At 39.1% G+C, this 16426-nt stretch overlaps 1 protein-coding gene across 5 annotated transcripts in view; it reads left to right on the top strand.

Moving 5' to 3' along the window:
• Positions 1-16426, top strand: part of MTFR1 (mitochondrial fission regulator 1) — a 74494-nt gene that overhangs the window by 21748 nt on the left and 36320 nt on the right. For all 5 annotated transcript variants that reach the window (XM_039246955.1, XM_039246956.1, XM_039246960.1 and 2 more), the window contains one exon: positions 14117-14259. In XM_039246955.1, coding sequence (XP_039102886.1) covers positions 14194-14259 — 66 coding nt within the window. In that variant the 5' untranslated portion in view covers positions 14117-14193. The remainder of the gene's footprint in view (positions 1-14116; positions 14260-16426) is intronic.

Here is a 16426-nt window from a genome sequence, read left to right as displayed (position 1 = left end):
GCCATTAAATTGTACCCAAGGATTGAATACTATATCATTGTTTTATAGTACGGGAAACTGTTCTGACTTAAAGCCTCAACAGACTGAAGTATAGCAGTGGTCACTAGGTTTTAATTTCAACTTTAATTTCCAGAAAGTAGGGCAGGCATTGACATAGGATTGACAGCTTCTCATTGTCATGAGTAAGGACATTAGGGACATTTTAAAAAAATCAAATAAGATCTATATACTGTCCCCATATTCAAACAGAAAAGGCATTTTTCACCAAAATGCAAGAAGGATATATTTTCAAATAAAAAAACAGTAACTTCAAATTGAAAAAAAAATATATATATATATATATATTTTTTACTTCATGATCCTTATTTTTCTTTTGCATCATTGTTTGGCACTATAATGTAGACTGTCATTTGGGGTGCATTGATAGATTTATCTAATCTTTTAGTATTCTGAGAATAGGAAACTTATTCTAATAAGTTAGCCAATTGAATAAGAATGTCCTTTTAATCATTTTAGACTCCCTCCACCTCTGCTATAAAATGGTCATACTCCTCTCTCATAATGTAAAGATAATTAAATGGTCATTTTCTTGAATAGTTCCCAAAGACCTTATCAAAATTAGCTCCAATGTACTGTTGTAGCTTTTAAAGGTTTTGGCATTTTAAATTTAATGACAACTTTATTATTACTAACAGGGTTATTGTGAAACTATTTACTGCTAATGAATTTTTTTTTTGCCTTTTTCAAAAAGTTTTTTATAACTATCTCAAAAGTATACACTGCATTTGTTGAAAGCAGTATTAGTGTTATCTTTGATTTCTGTATGCTTGAATTGGTGTAACTATACACTATTGTATATTTTCATAGTATTTGTAGAGGGAAGAGAAAGTCTGTTTTCAAGGTTTCTCTGTTTTCATTTAGTCTTGTCTACTGCTTTGCCAGCGACCTGCTCCCCTCCCCCCAAATAGTTTGCTATTTCTTACAGTCTATGTCAGAGTAGACTAGACTATAAGTTTATATCATCATAAAATTCTTGAAGTTAAATTATATACATATTCATACAGAGCCTAGAAAACAAAATGCAGTCTGATTCTTAGCCATCGTTTTTAAGCCTTTTTTTTTTTTTTTAATGATTTATTTATTTCTAGGAGAGAGAGAGAGACAGCATGAGCAGGGGAGGGTCAGAGAGAGAGGGAGTCACAGACTGAAACAGGCTCCAGGCTCTGAGCTGGCAGTCAGCACAGAGCCCGACGCGGGGCCCGAACCCACGAACCGCGAGATCATGACCTAAGCGAAAGTCGGGCGCTTAACCGACTAAGCCACCCAGGCGCCCCTAAGCCTTTTTTTTTTTTAAATTTTTAAGTATGACACACAAACTGTAATATAAAAAATGCACAAACATGAATACATAATAAATTATTAAAGAGCAAATGTCCATGTAATCAGTGCCCTCATTAAGAAATAGAAAGTTGTTTGCACTCTAGAAAGCTCCTTTATGCTGTCTACAAACTATGACCCACTCCCATCCAAAGGTAACCACCATTGTAACTTCTCACATAGCTTTGTTTTGCTCTTATTCTTTCTTTTCTAAGATTTAAATTTTAAGTAATCTCTATTTTTTATTTGAAATGCTTTTATTTGTTTTTGAGAGAGAGAGAGAGAGAGATGGTGTATGAGCAGGGGAAGGGCAGAGAGAGGGAGACACAGTCCAGAAGCAGCCTCTCGGTTCTGAGCTGTCAGCCCAGAGCCCAGCGTGGCACTCGAACCTGTGAACCACAAGATCGTGACTTGAGCCAAAGTCGGACGCTTAACCGACTGCCGGCGAGGCGTCCCCTTTTTATTATTACTTTTTTTTTTAAGACTTGTATTTATTTATTTGAGAAAGAGAGAGAGCATGAGCAGAGGAGGGCCAGAGAGAGAAGAAAAAATCCCTAGCAGACTCCAAGCTGTCAGTGTCAAGCCCAACCCAGGACTCAAACTCATGAACTGGGAGATCATGACCTGAGCCTAAACCAAGAGTCAGATGCTTAAACAGCTGAGCCACCCAAGTACCCCTCCCTTTATTATTTTTTAACGCCTTTGTGATCTATAGTGATGTTCCCTTTTTCATTCATCATACTTGTTTATAGGTACCTTCTGTCTCTCAGTAAATTTCATAGAAGTCAGTCTTTTTTATTTTTTGATTCTTATTTTTTATTTGTTTTCTTCCCCTAAGGAAATAACTCTTGACCTGGTTATACCTCTCTGCCTTGACAGTTATGCTTTTAAATAGATGATTTTTATATTTTGTCCAGTTTATTTTTCCTCTTGGGAGGATGGTTTGTCTGAAATTACCTAGTTCACCTTTAAATAGAAGCAAAATTCTTACATATCTTTTTACATTTGAAGTAGTGTAGAAAAGACACTGGCTTGGGGCTTAGATGTCCTTCATTTAATATTTTAATATTAACTTAGCAACTTTTATATTCCATATACTATCTGAGTACTGAGGTCATTGTGGTGAATAAGATAGTTTTTGCTCTTAAGGTTATTAAAGTGCCGTAGAGATCAGCAGTTTAGGTACATTGTTTTACTGTGGTATATAGGAGAATATTTACAGGAGGGCCCTAATCCTGGTCCATCAGGAAAAACCTCTTGGAGCAAGTGATAGCCAAGCTGAAATAAAGGAATTGTAGGAGCTAGCTTGATATAGGGATACTATAGGGAGGTGGAATACTGAATAAAGGAAAAGTCTAGAGAGCCTGTTGAATTTCTAGAATTATCTGTATGACTGGATCAAAGAGTAGACTATGAAAGATACAGAGGATAGGAAAGTACAGAGACCAGATCATAAAGGTCTTACTTTGGTATTAAGAATGAATAGATAGGGGAGAGCGAAATTGGTGGGGGGTGACTAACAGTCTAGTTACTAGATTTGTATGATAGTATAGGCTTTGGAGAGCTGGAATGGAATAGAATAGCAATGGAAATGGAATCTGATCTACTTAGGAGGAAACCTACATCTTGATTGTAGAAAATGAAAGAAAAAGAAGGAATAACTGAATGGTATGGGTGCCATTTTCTGAGGTAGGGAACACATCAGCGGCAGATTTAGGAAGAAAATTAAGGAGTTTGGTTTGAGAGCAGATGGGAGAAACCGGAAATTGGCATGTGATTAAAGTTGACGTGGGACAGGAAAGAGAATTTATGTGCAGAGTGGATCTGATGTGATGAGGCCTGGGAGTTGCGGAGTGTGATCCTGAGCACTTAGTTGAAAGGAGGGACCCGGGAGAAGGGGGAACAGAATAGGTGGGAATGTAGGTAAGAGTGTGGAGTGTGGCAGGATGTTGGGGATTTCCTGTTCGATGACTTCTCTGTTACTTGAAGTAGTGTGTTTCTTTTCTGCTGAGAAATGATGGAGGAAGGGTTGGAGAGATTTGGATAGCAGGGGGAATGCCTCCTACAATGCTAGACAGCAGCAAGGACCTATTTGAAGACAGGTAGGATATGTTTTTGTAGCAACATCAAAATGTGAGATTTAGTAATTTTTCTAAGGCCCAACTGTAGGAAATGCAGTCTGCTGGATTAGTCAAGTTCTGGTTTGTAGACTAAATAGAACAGTAGAATAAGGAGTTGAAAATACTGACAGAGAGTGGCTCAAGTGATTTTTGGCTGCATGGGGGTAGAAGAAAGTGAAGGTGGGAAGGGGTTGATTAGGTTGATGAAAATTGCAGGGGCGAGTAGACTGAAGGTCTCAGTATGGACAGAGCAGGTCAGAGGAGTATCTGAGGGAAAGCCAGAAGGTGAGATTGTTTTTACTAGGTTTTTTTTTTTTTTAAGTTTATTTAAGTAATCTCTATACCTAAGGTGGGGCTCGAACTCACAACCTGGGGATGAAGAGTTGCATGCTCTTCTGACCGAGCCAGTCACGTACTCCTAGATTTTGTTTTTAAATGAAAAGTAAACCAAACAAAGAAAAGTCCACTTCTACCTGCTCTTGCCAGTTCTAAGAGTTTGATGTGTATCTTTCCATAAATAAAAAGGTTGAGGCTTGGGGCGCCTGGGGGGCTCAGTTTGTAGAGCGTCTGACTTCAGCTCAGGTAAGATCTCACAGTTAGGGAGTTTGAGCCCCGCATCAGACTCACTGCTGTTGGCACAGAGCCTGCCTCAGATCCTCTGTCCCCCTCTCTCTGCCCCTCCCTCACTTGAGCTGTCTCAAAAATAAACATAAAAGAAAAAGGAGGTTGAGAATTTTTATTTTTTACAGAAATGATATCATACTTAACATATTATTCTTCCTTAAAAAAATTTTTTTTCTTCCTGTATCATGTATATGCCATCAAGTCACTATATAGACTGTCGCTTTTTAAAAAAATTTTTTTTAAATGTTTATTTCTGAGAGAGAGAGAGAGAGAGACAGTGTGAGCAGGGGAGGGTCCGACACAGAGGGAGTTACAGAATCCGAAACGTGCTCTAGGCTCCGACCTGGCAGTCAGCACAGAGCCCGATGCGGGGCTCGAACCCACGAACCGCGAGATCATGACCTAAGCTGAAGTCAGACGCTTAACCGACTGAACCATCCAGGCACTCCGACTGTGACTTTAAAAAAAAAAATATGTAGGAATAGTTAACGCACAGTGTTACATTACTTTTAAGTATACAACATAGTGATTTAATAAGTTTATACATTGTTATGCTCATCACAGGTGTGATTACGATCTGGGTTTCACTCAATAAATGCATAGCATTTTCTAATATGAGTACTGTAATTTAACAGTTGTTTTATTGATGAACATTTAAGGTTGACCCCAGTTTAGTGGTTAGAAAAAGCACTGTAGACAGTATCTTTACACACGTGTTTTTATGTAAAATGATTTTATTTGAGAGAAATTTCTGAAAGTCGCATAACTTGGTCAAAGGCCATGTATGTTTTTAAAGCTTTTGAGGCAAAACTTACATTATGAAAAGTATGTAAAGGTACATCTTGATAAGTTTCTGTTGGAAGGTGGAGGAAGGACTATAAAGTATCCTCCAAACTGAGAAGACACTTAGGACTGGAAAACACAATAGGCAACTAACTCCATGCAGTTTGCACAGAGCTTTATTCAGGAAAACTTGCTGACAGGCTCGGTTGGATGACAATCTGGACATCTGTGCAGCTCTTCTCTGAAAAGTCCAGATCCTAGCCTACATGTTTTATGGAGTGAGGGCGTGTGCGGGGGGGCGTTGTCGTGGCATCAGTGGGCTTGCAGGCACTTAATCGTCAGCTAACTAACCTTTAACAGACCTGTGGTGCCATCTGAGCCTCAGGAGAGGGAGACACCCGTCTCTCTCACAGATTCAGGGGAGGCCAAGCCAGGCCTCCTTGGCGGGCGTTTCTGAGGGATGTATGGTAATCCCCCAGGGGTCAGGCACACATAGCCCCCAGGGAGGTCACTGAGCTAGCAGACATGAGTAGATGGAAGGCTAATAAAGCTAGAGTCAGTATCTTCAACTCTCCTGTAGTTTCATAGAATAAACACACCTAAGTGTGTTAAGAGAGAGTACTGCCAGCACCCTTAGAACTCCATCCCAGGCCTCCTGCCGGTCAAGACCCCTGTCTCCAACAGTAAAACAGAGCAAAACAAAACTTGAGGGGAAAAAATCTAATCTATGATTAGCTTACTTTTAATTTTACCTGTTTTGGTTCTTTACATGAATGGACTTACACGGTACTCCGTGGGATGTGTCAGCTCTATGAATATTGAAATCACCGAACACTGGCAGATAGATGTATTTATTGATTTACTAGTGCTGTTGGGGCCAAAATGCAGAGAAGTTGTTGATTACAAATAGCTTTGATATAAAGTGTGAGAGTAAGCAAGCAGGAACGCTTTGGGAAGGCTTTGAAGCAGCATCGTAAAGGGAGAGCCCAGTTTCAGTTCAGGAAAGGAAGGGACATTTATCTTTAAGGAGGGTTCTGGAGAGTGCAGTGGAGAGGCTTGGAGGGACTGTTAGCCATAGGAGGCCACCAACTGACTATGTGACCTTTTCTCTGTGTTTCTGTTTAACAAGGACCATTTCCTTTCTTGAAATTTCCTTTCTGTTTCTTTGCTGACAACACTTCTCTTAATATTTTTCTACTACCCTTTGATCATTTTCCCCCAGGGATTTTTATTATTACTGCTAGTTCCTTAAGTATTTCCTGAGGTTTCTCTTCTGGCTTCTTTTCTTAGTTATTCACTGTTAGATTTCATCTCCTTTATCTAAGCCTGTGCTCTCTAATCCTTAGCTTAGATGGCAAAACATTTCTTCCTGGCAAAAAATAATTTTAAAATATTTTTAAAAATCCTATCTGTTTAAATAATGAGCAAAAAATTTTTTTTGATTAAAAAATTAAAAATGAGCAAAAGATACTTTGTTTTTTTTTTACAAATAGTTTATTGTCCAATTAGTTTCCACATAACACTCAGTGCTCATCCCCACAAGTGCCCTCCTCCATGCCCATCCCCCCTCCCCCCCACATCCATCAGTCCTCAGTTTTTGTCAGCATTCAAGAGTCTCTCATGGTTTGCCTCTCTCCCTTTCCCCCACCATTTCCGCCCTTCTTCTCCCCCTTGTTCCTCCGTCAAGTTCCTCCTAATCCTCCTATACGTGCAAACATATGATATTTGTCCTTCTCTGCCTGACTTATTTCGCTCAGCATAACACCCTCAAGGTCCATCCATGTTGCTACACATGGCCAGATTTCATTGTTTCTCATTGCCATGTAGTATTCCATGGTATAGATAAACCACATCTTCTTGATCCATTCATCTGTTGATGGACACTTAGGCTCTTTCCATGTTTTAGCTATTGTGGAGAGTGCTGCTATGAACATTGGGGTACATGTGCTCCTATGCCTCAGCATTTCTGTATCCCTTGGGTAAATTCCTAGCAGTGCTATTGCTGGGTCATAAGGGAGTTCTATTGTTAGTTTCCTGAGGAACCTCCACACTGTTTTCCAGAGGGGCTGTACCAGTTTACATTCCCACCAACAGTGTAGGAGGGTGCCCGTTTCTCCACATCCTCGCCAGCATCTAGAGTTCTCTGATTTGCTCATTTTAGCCACTCTGACTGGCGTGAGGTGGTATCTCAGTGTGGTTTTGATTTGTATTTCCCTGATGAGGAGGGATGCTGAGCATCGTTTCATGTGTCTGTTGGCCATCTGGATGTCCTCTTTGGAGAAGTGTCTGTTCATGTCTTCTGCCCATTTCTTCACTGGGTTGTTTGTTTTTCGGGCGTGTAGTTTGGTGAGTTCCTTATAGATTCTGGATATTAACCCTTTATCTGATATGTCATTTGCAACTATCTTTTCCCATTCCGTTGGTTGCCTATTAATTTTCTGGGTTGTTTCCTTGGCTGTGCAGAAGCTTTTAATCTTGATGAGGTCCCAACAGTTTATTTTTGCTCTTGATTCCCTTGCTTTTGGGGATGTGTCAAGTAAGAAGTTGCTGCGGTGGAGGTCAAGGAGGTTGTTTCCTGCTTTCTCCTCTAGGGTGTTGATAGTTTCCTGTCTCACGTTCAGGTCCTTTATCCATTTTGAGTTGATTTTTGTGCATGGTGTGAGAAAATGATCTAGTTTCATTCTTCTGCATGTTGCTGTCCAGTTCTCCCAACACCATCTGTTAAAAAGGCTGTCTTTTTTCCATTGGATATTCTTTCCTGCTTTGTCAAAGATCAGTTGGCTGTATACTTTTGGGTCCACTTCTGAGTTCTCAATTCTGTTCCATTGGTCTATGTGTCTGTTTTTGTGCCAATACCATACTGTCTTGAGGATGACAGCTTTGTAGTAGAGGCTGAAGTCTGGGATGGTGATACCTCCCGTTTTGGTTTTATTTTTCAGTATTACTTTGGCTATTCGGGGTCTTTTGTGGTTCCATACAAATTTTTGGATAGTTTGTTCTAGTTTTGAGAAGTATGCTGGTGCAATTTTGATTGGAATTGCATTGAATGTGTAGAGTGCTTTAGGTAGTAATGACATCTTAACTATATTTATTCTTCCTATCCATGAGCATGGAATGTTTTTCCATTTCTTTGTGTCTTCTTCAATTTCCTTCATAAGTTTTCTATAGTTTTCATCATACAGATCTCTTGTATCCTTGGTTAGGTTTATTCCGAGGTATTTTATGGTTTTTTGTGCAATTGTGAATGGGATCAGTTTCTTGATTTCTCTTTCTGTTGCTTCATTATTGGTGTATAAAAATGCAACCGATTTCTGTACGTTGATTTTGTACCCTGCAACTTGGCTGAATTCTTGGATCAGTTCTAGTAGGCTTCTGGTGGAGTCTGTCGGGTTTTCTATGTAGAGTATCATGTCATCTGCGAAGAGTGAAAGTTTGACTTCCTCTTTGCCAATTCTGATGCCTTTGATTTCCTTTTGTTGTCTGATGGCTGATGCTAGGACTTCCAGCACTATGTTAAACAACAGTGGTGAGAGTGGACATCCCTGTCGTGTTCCTGATCTCAGGGGGAAAGCTCTCAGTTTTTCCCCGTTGAGGATGATGTTAGCTGAAGGCTTCTCATAGATGGCTTTGATGATGTTTAAGTAGGTTCCTTCTATCCCAACTTTCTCGAGAGTCTTTATTAAGAAGGGATGCTGTATTTTGTCAAATGCTTTTTCTGCATCTATCGACAGGATCATATGGTTTTTATCTTTTCTTTTGTTGATGTGATGTATCACATTGATTGATTTGCGAATGTTGAACCAGCCCTGTAACCCAGGAATGAATCCCACTTGATCTTGGTGGATAATTCTTTTTATGTGCTGTTGAATTCGATTTGCAAGTATCTTGTTGAGAATTTTTGCATCCGTATTCATCAAGGATATTGGCCTGTAGTTCTCTTTTTTTGCTGGGTCTTTGTCTGGCTTGGGAATCAGAGTGAGTCTGGGAGTTTTCCTTCACTTTCTGTTTTTTGGAATAGCTTGAGAGGAATGGGTATTAATTCTGTTTTAAACGTCTGGTAGAATTCCCCGGGGAAGCCATCTGGTCCTGGGCTCTTATTTGTTGGGAGATTTTTGATCACTGATTCGATTTCCTCACTCGTTATGGGTCTATTCAGATTTCCTACCTCTTCCCGTGTGAATTTTGGTAGTGGGTGTGCGTTTAGGAATTTGTCCATTTCTTCTAAGTTGTCCAATTTGTTGGCATATAATTTTTCATAGTATTCCCTGATAATTGCCTGTATTTCTGAGGGGTTGGTTATAATAATTCCATTTTCATTCATGATTTTGTCTATTTGGGTGCTCTCTCTTTTCTTTTTGAGAAGCCTGGCTAGAGGTTTGTCAATTTTGTTTATTTTTTCAAAAAACCAACTCTTGGCTTCATTGATCTGTTCAATTATTTCTTTGGTCTCTATGTTGTTTATTTCTGCCCTGATTTTTACTATTTCTCTTCTTCTACTGGATTTGGGGCGTTCTTGTTGCTCTGCCTCTAGTTCCTTTAGGTGAGCTGTTAGGTTTTGGACTTGTGCTTTTTCTAGTTTCTTGAAATAGGCCTGGAGTGCCGTGTACTTTCCTCTTAGGACTGCCTTTGCTGCATCTCATAGATTTTGGATTGTTGTGTTTTCATTTTCGTTTGTTTCCATATGTTTTTTAATTTCATCCCTAATTGCCTGATTGGCCCATTCATTCTTTAGTCAGGTGGTCTTTAACCTCCATGTTTTTGGGGGTTTTCCAGGCTTCTTCCTGTGATTGATTTCAAGTTTCAAAGCATTATGATCTGAGAGTGTGCATGGTATGATCTCGATTCTTTTATATTTATTGAGGGCTGCTTTATGTCCCAGTATGTGATCTATCTTGGAGTATGTGCCATGTGCACTTGAGAAGAAAGTAAATTCCTTGGCCTCAGGATGTAGTTCTAAATATATCTGTCAGATCCATCTGGTCCAAAGTTTCTTTCAAGTCCATTATTTCTTTAGTGATTTTCTGTCTGGTTGACCTATCCATGAGCAAAAGATACTTTGGAGGTGCGCCTGGGTGCCTCAGTCGGTTGAGTATCCGACTTTGGCTCAGGTCGTGATCCCACTGTTTGTGGGTTCAAGCCCCGCGTCTGGCTCTGTGCTGACAGCACGGAGCCCAGAGCCTGCTTCAGATTCTGTGTCTCCCTCTCTCTCTCTTTCTTCACTCATGCTGTCTTTCAAAAATAAACCAATGTTAAAAAAATTTTTTAAAAAAAGATACTTTGGAGAAGATACCAAAATGCCCCCAAAACATGTAAAGAGCCTAGTAGAATGGCCAAAATTTAAAACCCCAACAATACTAAGCTAGTATTGACAAAGACTGTAGAACAGCTAGAACTCTCTCATTTACTTGCTTATCAGAGCATCCTTTGGAAAGATGTTAGTTTCCATTAAAGATGGAGCCATATATCTTTTTAATACAGGTCTTCCTGGACTGATGATGATGTTCTGTCCCCATAAGCCCATTGTAAATTGAAGATACCATAAGTCTAAAATGCGTTTATTTAGTACACTGGATTTACTGAATATCATAGCTTGCCCTAGCCTACCTTAAATGTGCCGAGAACAATAGCCTGCAAATGGGCAAAATCATCCAACAGCCTATTTTATACTAAAGTGTTGGATATCTCATGCAATTTGTTGAATACCATTCTAAAAGTGAAGAACAGAATGGTTGTATGGTTTCAGAAAGGCCAGAAGTCTATTCTGATCCCCCTTGGGATCCCGTGGCTGCCTGGGAGCTGTAGCACTGCCACCCAGCGTCACGTGGGACTGTCTACCGTGTGTTGAAAGCCCAGGAAAAGATAAAAATGCAACATCTGAAGTATGGTTTCTACTGAATGTGTATTTGCTTTCACACCATTGTAAAGACAAAATTGAGTTGAACCATTTGTGAGTTGGGACTGTCTGTATGTATATCTCGTGATGTAGCAGCTTTACTTCTGAGCACATTCTCTAGAGAAATGAGTTTTTATGTGTACCTTTCTATGATATGTGCAAGAATTATTTTAGCACCTTTATTTGTAATAGATAAAAAATGGAAACAACCCAAATATTCATGAACAGTAAATTGGGTAAGTGAATTGTGTTGTACTTCACAGCAACAAAAAGTTACTATGATTTACAAACGTTTGAATTAATCTCACAGACATTGTTAAATGAAAGAAGTCAGACACAAAAGAATACATAGAGTGGGCAAAACTAATAAATGCTCATAAAAGTTAAAATAGTGGTAGAGGTGCCTGAGTGACTCAGTCAGCTGGGTGTCTGACTCTTGATTTAGGCTCAGGTTATGATCCTGAGATTTGTGAGACTGAGCCCTGCAATGGGCTCTGTGCTGACAAGGTGGAGCCTGCTTGGGTTTCTCTCTCTACCTTGTGTGTGTGAGTGGGGGAGGGTCAGAGAGAGAGGGAGTCACAGAATCTGAAGCAGGCTCCGGTCTCAGAGGTGTCAGCACAGAGCCTGATGCAGGGATCAAATCCGTGAACCTGGAGATCATGACCTGAGCTGAAGTTGGATGCTTAACTGACTGAGCCACCCAGGCACCCCCATCTCTCTCTCAAAATAAACAAACATTTTTTTTAAAAGTTAGAATAGTGGGGGCGCCTGGGTGGCTCAGTTGGTTGAGCATCCGGCTTGGGCTCAGGTAATGATCTCACGGTTCGTGGGTTCGAGCCCTGCATCAGGCTCTGTGCTGACAGCTCAGAGTCTGGAGCCTGTCTTTGGATTCTGTGTCTCCCTCTTTCTCTGACCCTCCCCTGCTCATGCTGTCTCTCTCTCTCTGTCTCTCTCAAAAATAAAACATTAAAATAAATTAAAAGTTAGAACAGTGCTTAGATAGGGGCCTTTTGGGGTTTCGGAAATGTTTTGTATCTTGATCTGGGTGGTGGCTACATAGGTCTGTACATATATGAAAATTCATCAAGCCGGACACTTAAAATCTGTGTACTTTTCTGTATAAGTTACATTTAAATAAAGTGATAGGCTGGGGTGCTTAACTGGCTCAGTTGAAAGAGTATGTGATTCTTAATCTTGGGGTTATGGGTTTGAGCCCCACATGGAGTGTAGAGATTACTTAAATAAGTAAAACTTTAATAGAATTTTTTAAAAGTTTGTTTATTTTTAGAGAGAAGATGCACACGTGTGAGCTCGGGAGGGACAGAGAGGGAGAGAGAGAGGAGGAAGCCCAAGCAGGCTCTGCGCTGACAGTGAGGCTCAGTCTTACGAGCCGGGAGAGCGTGACCGGAGTTGAAATTGAGACTGACACTTAACTAACTGAGCCAGCTGCGCGCCCCAATAAATAAAACTTAAAAATAAATTTCATCTTGGAGACATCTGGCTGGCTTACTTGGTAGCGCATGTGACTCTTCATCTCAAGGTTGTGAGTTCAAGCTCCACTTTGGGCATTAGGCCTACTTAAAGAAAAGGGTTAAAAAAAAAATATGTATATATAAAAGTGATAGGTTTTCAAATCCTACATAAAACCATCTTTATTTCCTCCCAACCAATTTTTTTTTTTTTTTTGGTCAGCTTTGATATTATTTTTGGACCTTTTCTATTTTTTTCCCATTAACTCTCAGAGTATGCATTTTTATAAGCAGTAATAGATATTGCTGACATTAAAATTTATCTGTATCTCTGTCTCACCAAAATTCTAGTCATGACCATTTCAGGGTTATCGGTAAATTATACATTTTTGCCAGTGCTAAGAATTGTTACAGACTTTCATCTGTCATTAGGACTTGGCTCTTTGTAGTTCATGTTTCACCCAATGTCTGGTATTTTGTGGCACCTTTTATCTCCCCCTCCCCCAATTGTTCATAAAGTTTTCCTCTAAGTGTAGAACATAAACCCTTTTTTTTTTTTTTGTGGTCCATAATGGAATGAGCTTGCATCAGAATGTAAATCAAATATATTACTAAGTACATTTAGTAATATTGAATACTTAAGTGCACTGAACTATTTTGTTCAACAGTTTTGTTTGGTTTTATCAAGACTGCTTTGATGAGGAAGCAACACATCGACATAGTTTTGTTCAAACTCTTTGTTTCATTGGAGACCAGCGCTTTCAGCAAACTGGTTTAAGCTGTGTAACAAGTTAACAATTTAATTCTATCAGGTACAGGGGTGCCTGGGTGGTTCAGTCAGTTGAGCATCGGATTCTTGATTTTTTTTTTAAATTTTTTTTAATGTTTTATTTATTTCTAGGAGAGAGAGAGAGAGAGAGACAGCGTGAGCAGGGGAGGGTCAGAGAGAGAGGGAGTCACAGACTGAAACAGGCTCCAGGCTCTGAGCTGGCAGTCAGCACAGAGCCCGACGCGGGGCTCGAACCCACGAACCGCGAGATCATGACCTAAGCGAAAGTCGGACGCTCAACCGACTAAGCCACCCAGGCGCCCCGGATTCTTGATTTTGATTCAGGTCATGATCCCAGGGTCATGGGATCAAGCCCCACGCCAGCGTGGAATCTTCTTAAGATTTTCTCTCTTCTTCTGCCCCTCTCCCCCCCTCCCATGCTCTCTGAAAAATTAATTCTATCAGATATACAGTATATTGATGGGAAGAAGGAGGTGAGGGCAGAGGTTCTAGTGCCAGTAGTGTGGAAGGACTTTTGTCATTTTTGACCTTGTAGCATCTGAGTTCCTGTTCCATATTTCCGGAATTCCTTTATGGCTTTGGTAGAGGCAGAATCTGCTTGTAACTATAGTCAGGTAGATTTGGCCGAGCAAATGCCATCGGTATGGACAGCAACTCAGGAGCCAGTGAGGCAGAAACGTGGGAACTGGAAGACTGTTCTGTGGGGGGTGGGGGCGGGGGGTGTCTTTCCTGGCTTTGTGTAGCCTCTATATCAGTTATCTGTTATAAACGTTGTTATCTACCAGACATCTTTTCATAAAAATATTTTCTACTTAAATTAGCCACAGTGAGTTTTTATTTTATTGCTTCCAACTAAGAAACCTGGCCAGAAAAAAAATTGTTGAAAAAATATTGTACTATTTATTTAAAACTGATCACAAATAAAATTTGTTTTCTCTTAAGTAAACTACATGCTAAGTTTTAAAATGTTTTAGACTAGAACTTTGTGAGACATGTTGCAGACAGTAAAGATTCTAAATAACAATTATTTCATTTTAGTATTTGCATTTTAAAATTTTAGTGTGCTTATTGGACCATGTGCTGCTATGTATGCCTGAAGTACTTGAAATGCAAATTTGGAGAGACTTTGCCGTCTAAATGCTTGGCTGGATTAAGCGCCTAATTAGGATGGTTTTTCAACAGGTTGGAGTAAGCATGCAATCGGTGAGTGCTCCAAATTAATTTTTTAAATCCAGACATTTATATGTTTTAAGACTTTTTTCTGAGAAAGTGAAATAAATCTATATATGACCAACATTTTAAATTCAGTATGTTTATTTAAGTCATAGAAGTGAATCTTTACCTAGCATCCTAAGTACTGGAGGGACATTGAAAATGCACCAACATTCATGTGACTGTTCAGAGCAATGCATTTGTTAGCAGTGAGGGAAAAAAATGTATATAGAAATCACTGAATAAAATGTTTGACTAACACTTGACAACTCTGAATGTTCAATGTTGAACTATTAATATTGAATGCTGTTACAATGTGGTTTATCATACAGCTGTTTAAGGTAAGTCACGTCTCTGAAAATATAACAACTATAGATATAAAGAGAAAATTAGTATAATACTCTTTGCCAAAGATGTTCTAATATTGATATTTGAAGTATTTTCTACTGATGCATATTTTTTACTTTTAGATCCAGTGTAAAGTTATTAGAGCAGCAGTGGTGCTAGATGTATTTTGTGCAATGTTTGTTTTTCAGTTTCAGATTCAATGTTTTGCATCTGTATAGTGGGATTAAATTTTATCTGTTAAAGATACAGGCCGGTTACATAAATTGAATATGGGTATACTTTTTAATACACTACTTTGGCTCTTATTTTTATTTTCTGCCTTTTCATGTCTTATTAAGAGAAAGTTAAACTTTAAATCCTCCACCCCCTCAAAATTACATCTATTTTCTTTGGAGATAAAAAGCAAAGAACCACATAAAAATACCTATTTAAATATCTGCATAATTTTGAGATTATTAGTTTGAGAAGAAGCAGTAGGAAAATGATTTGTGAAGTTAATACTATTTTCATTTTTTCAGTTACATCTTGCTCTGTTTTGGACTTCACTTAAGGCAGCTATGTACTGTGTTTCTCATTTGTCATTTACCACCATTTGGCTGTATAGAGTAGATTTACATTTCAGTACTGACAGCAAAATAATTTCTGTTGGTTTCAGAAAGATGGGGAAGCTTTTGCAACCTAAAATTCCCGAGGAGCCAAGCCTTACAATTTATGATTCCTATTTATTTCCAATTTTAGTAAGAATTCAGTTTAGTGGAGGGTTGCCAGACTGGCTCAGTCAGAAGAGCATGCAGCTCTTGATCTCAGGGTCATGAGTTCAAGCACTATGTTGGGCATAGAGATTACTTTAAAAAAACAGAAAGTGTAGTTTTAGTGGAAAGATCATAGGTCCTTGATTCAAACAACTCTGGGTGTGAAATTGGTCTCTGCCAGTTACTTTCTTCATCTACGGATTACAGGTAAGAACCGATACTGCAGAGTTAGCCTGTGGATTAAAGGACTGTGTGTCAAACAGCTACTCCAGTGGCTTGTACTTAGTATAGCTGCATTCAGTAATGCTTAATTTTCCGTGGTTTGCTCTGTCACTCACCCCCATCCCTGGGCCAAGTCAGGCAAATGTAACTAATGATGGTTGAGGCAAAAGTGCAGGCTTTTGTTTCAGGAACAGATAACACATTCTTTAGCTTGTTCATTTAATTTAGCTTTGTTCGTTTTGAGTGGTAAAATGCATCCATCAAAAAATGGACCGGGTAACAGAGCATTAACTTATTCCCTGTATTGTAATCACAGTTAAGGGCCCTTCGTATTAGCAACGGAACAATATTTTATTTTTTTTTTTTTTAAGATTTTATTTTTTAAATGTTTGTTTGTTTACTTTGGAAGAGAGATCTCCAGCAAGCTCAGTGCTGTCAGCGCACAGCCCGATGTGGGGCTTGATCTCACAAACCATGAGATCATGACCTGAGCTGAAATCAAGTCAGTCGCTTAACTGACTGAGCCACCCCAGAGACTGCAAGATTGTTTTTTTATGTAGTGTATAATCATCAGCTTCAATGAGTTAATTAAAAATCTATATAAAAACAAGTTTTCTTCTAAGGAAGGAATTTGATCCTTGGGAGTTATTTAGTTTCTTAGATCTCAGTGTGCTGACTAAATGTAAATAAGTATATAGTCTACCAAGATTTTACTTCTGGGCAGAAATAAAACTTTTTAGTTCTCTCTTTTAGTGATAAATACATATTTTCCCATTGGTTTGCTAATGAACTTGATACTAATCAAAGATTCCAAGAGCAGAGACTACCTTCATCCT

The sequence above is a fragment of the Hyaena hyaena genome, unplaced genomic scaffold (genome assembly GCF_003009895.1).
Source record: "Hyaena hyaena isolate Hyena2069 unplaced genomic scaffold, ASM300989v1 scaffold_287, whole genome shotgun sequence".
In the NCBI taxonomy this organism is placed as follows: domain Eukaryota; kingdom Metazoa; phylum Chordata; class Mammalia; order Carnivora; family Hyaenidae; genus Hyaena; species Hyaena hyaena.
The sequence above is the reverse complement of the archived record's forward strand: the minus strand, read 5'-3'. Positions and strand labels throughout refer to the sequence as shown.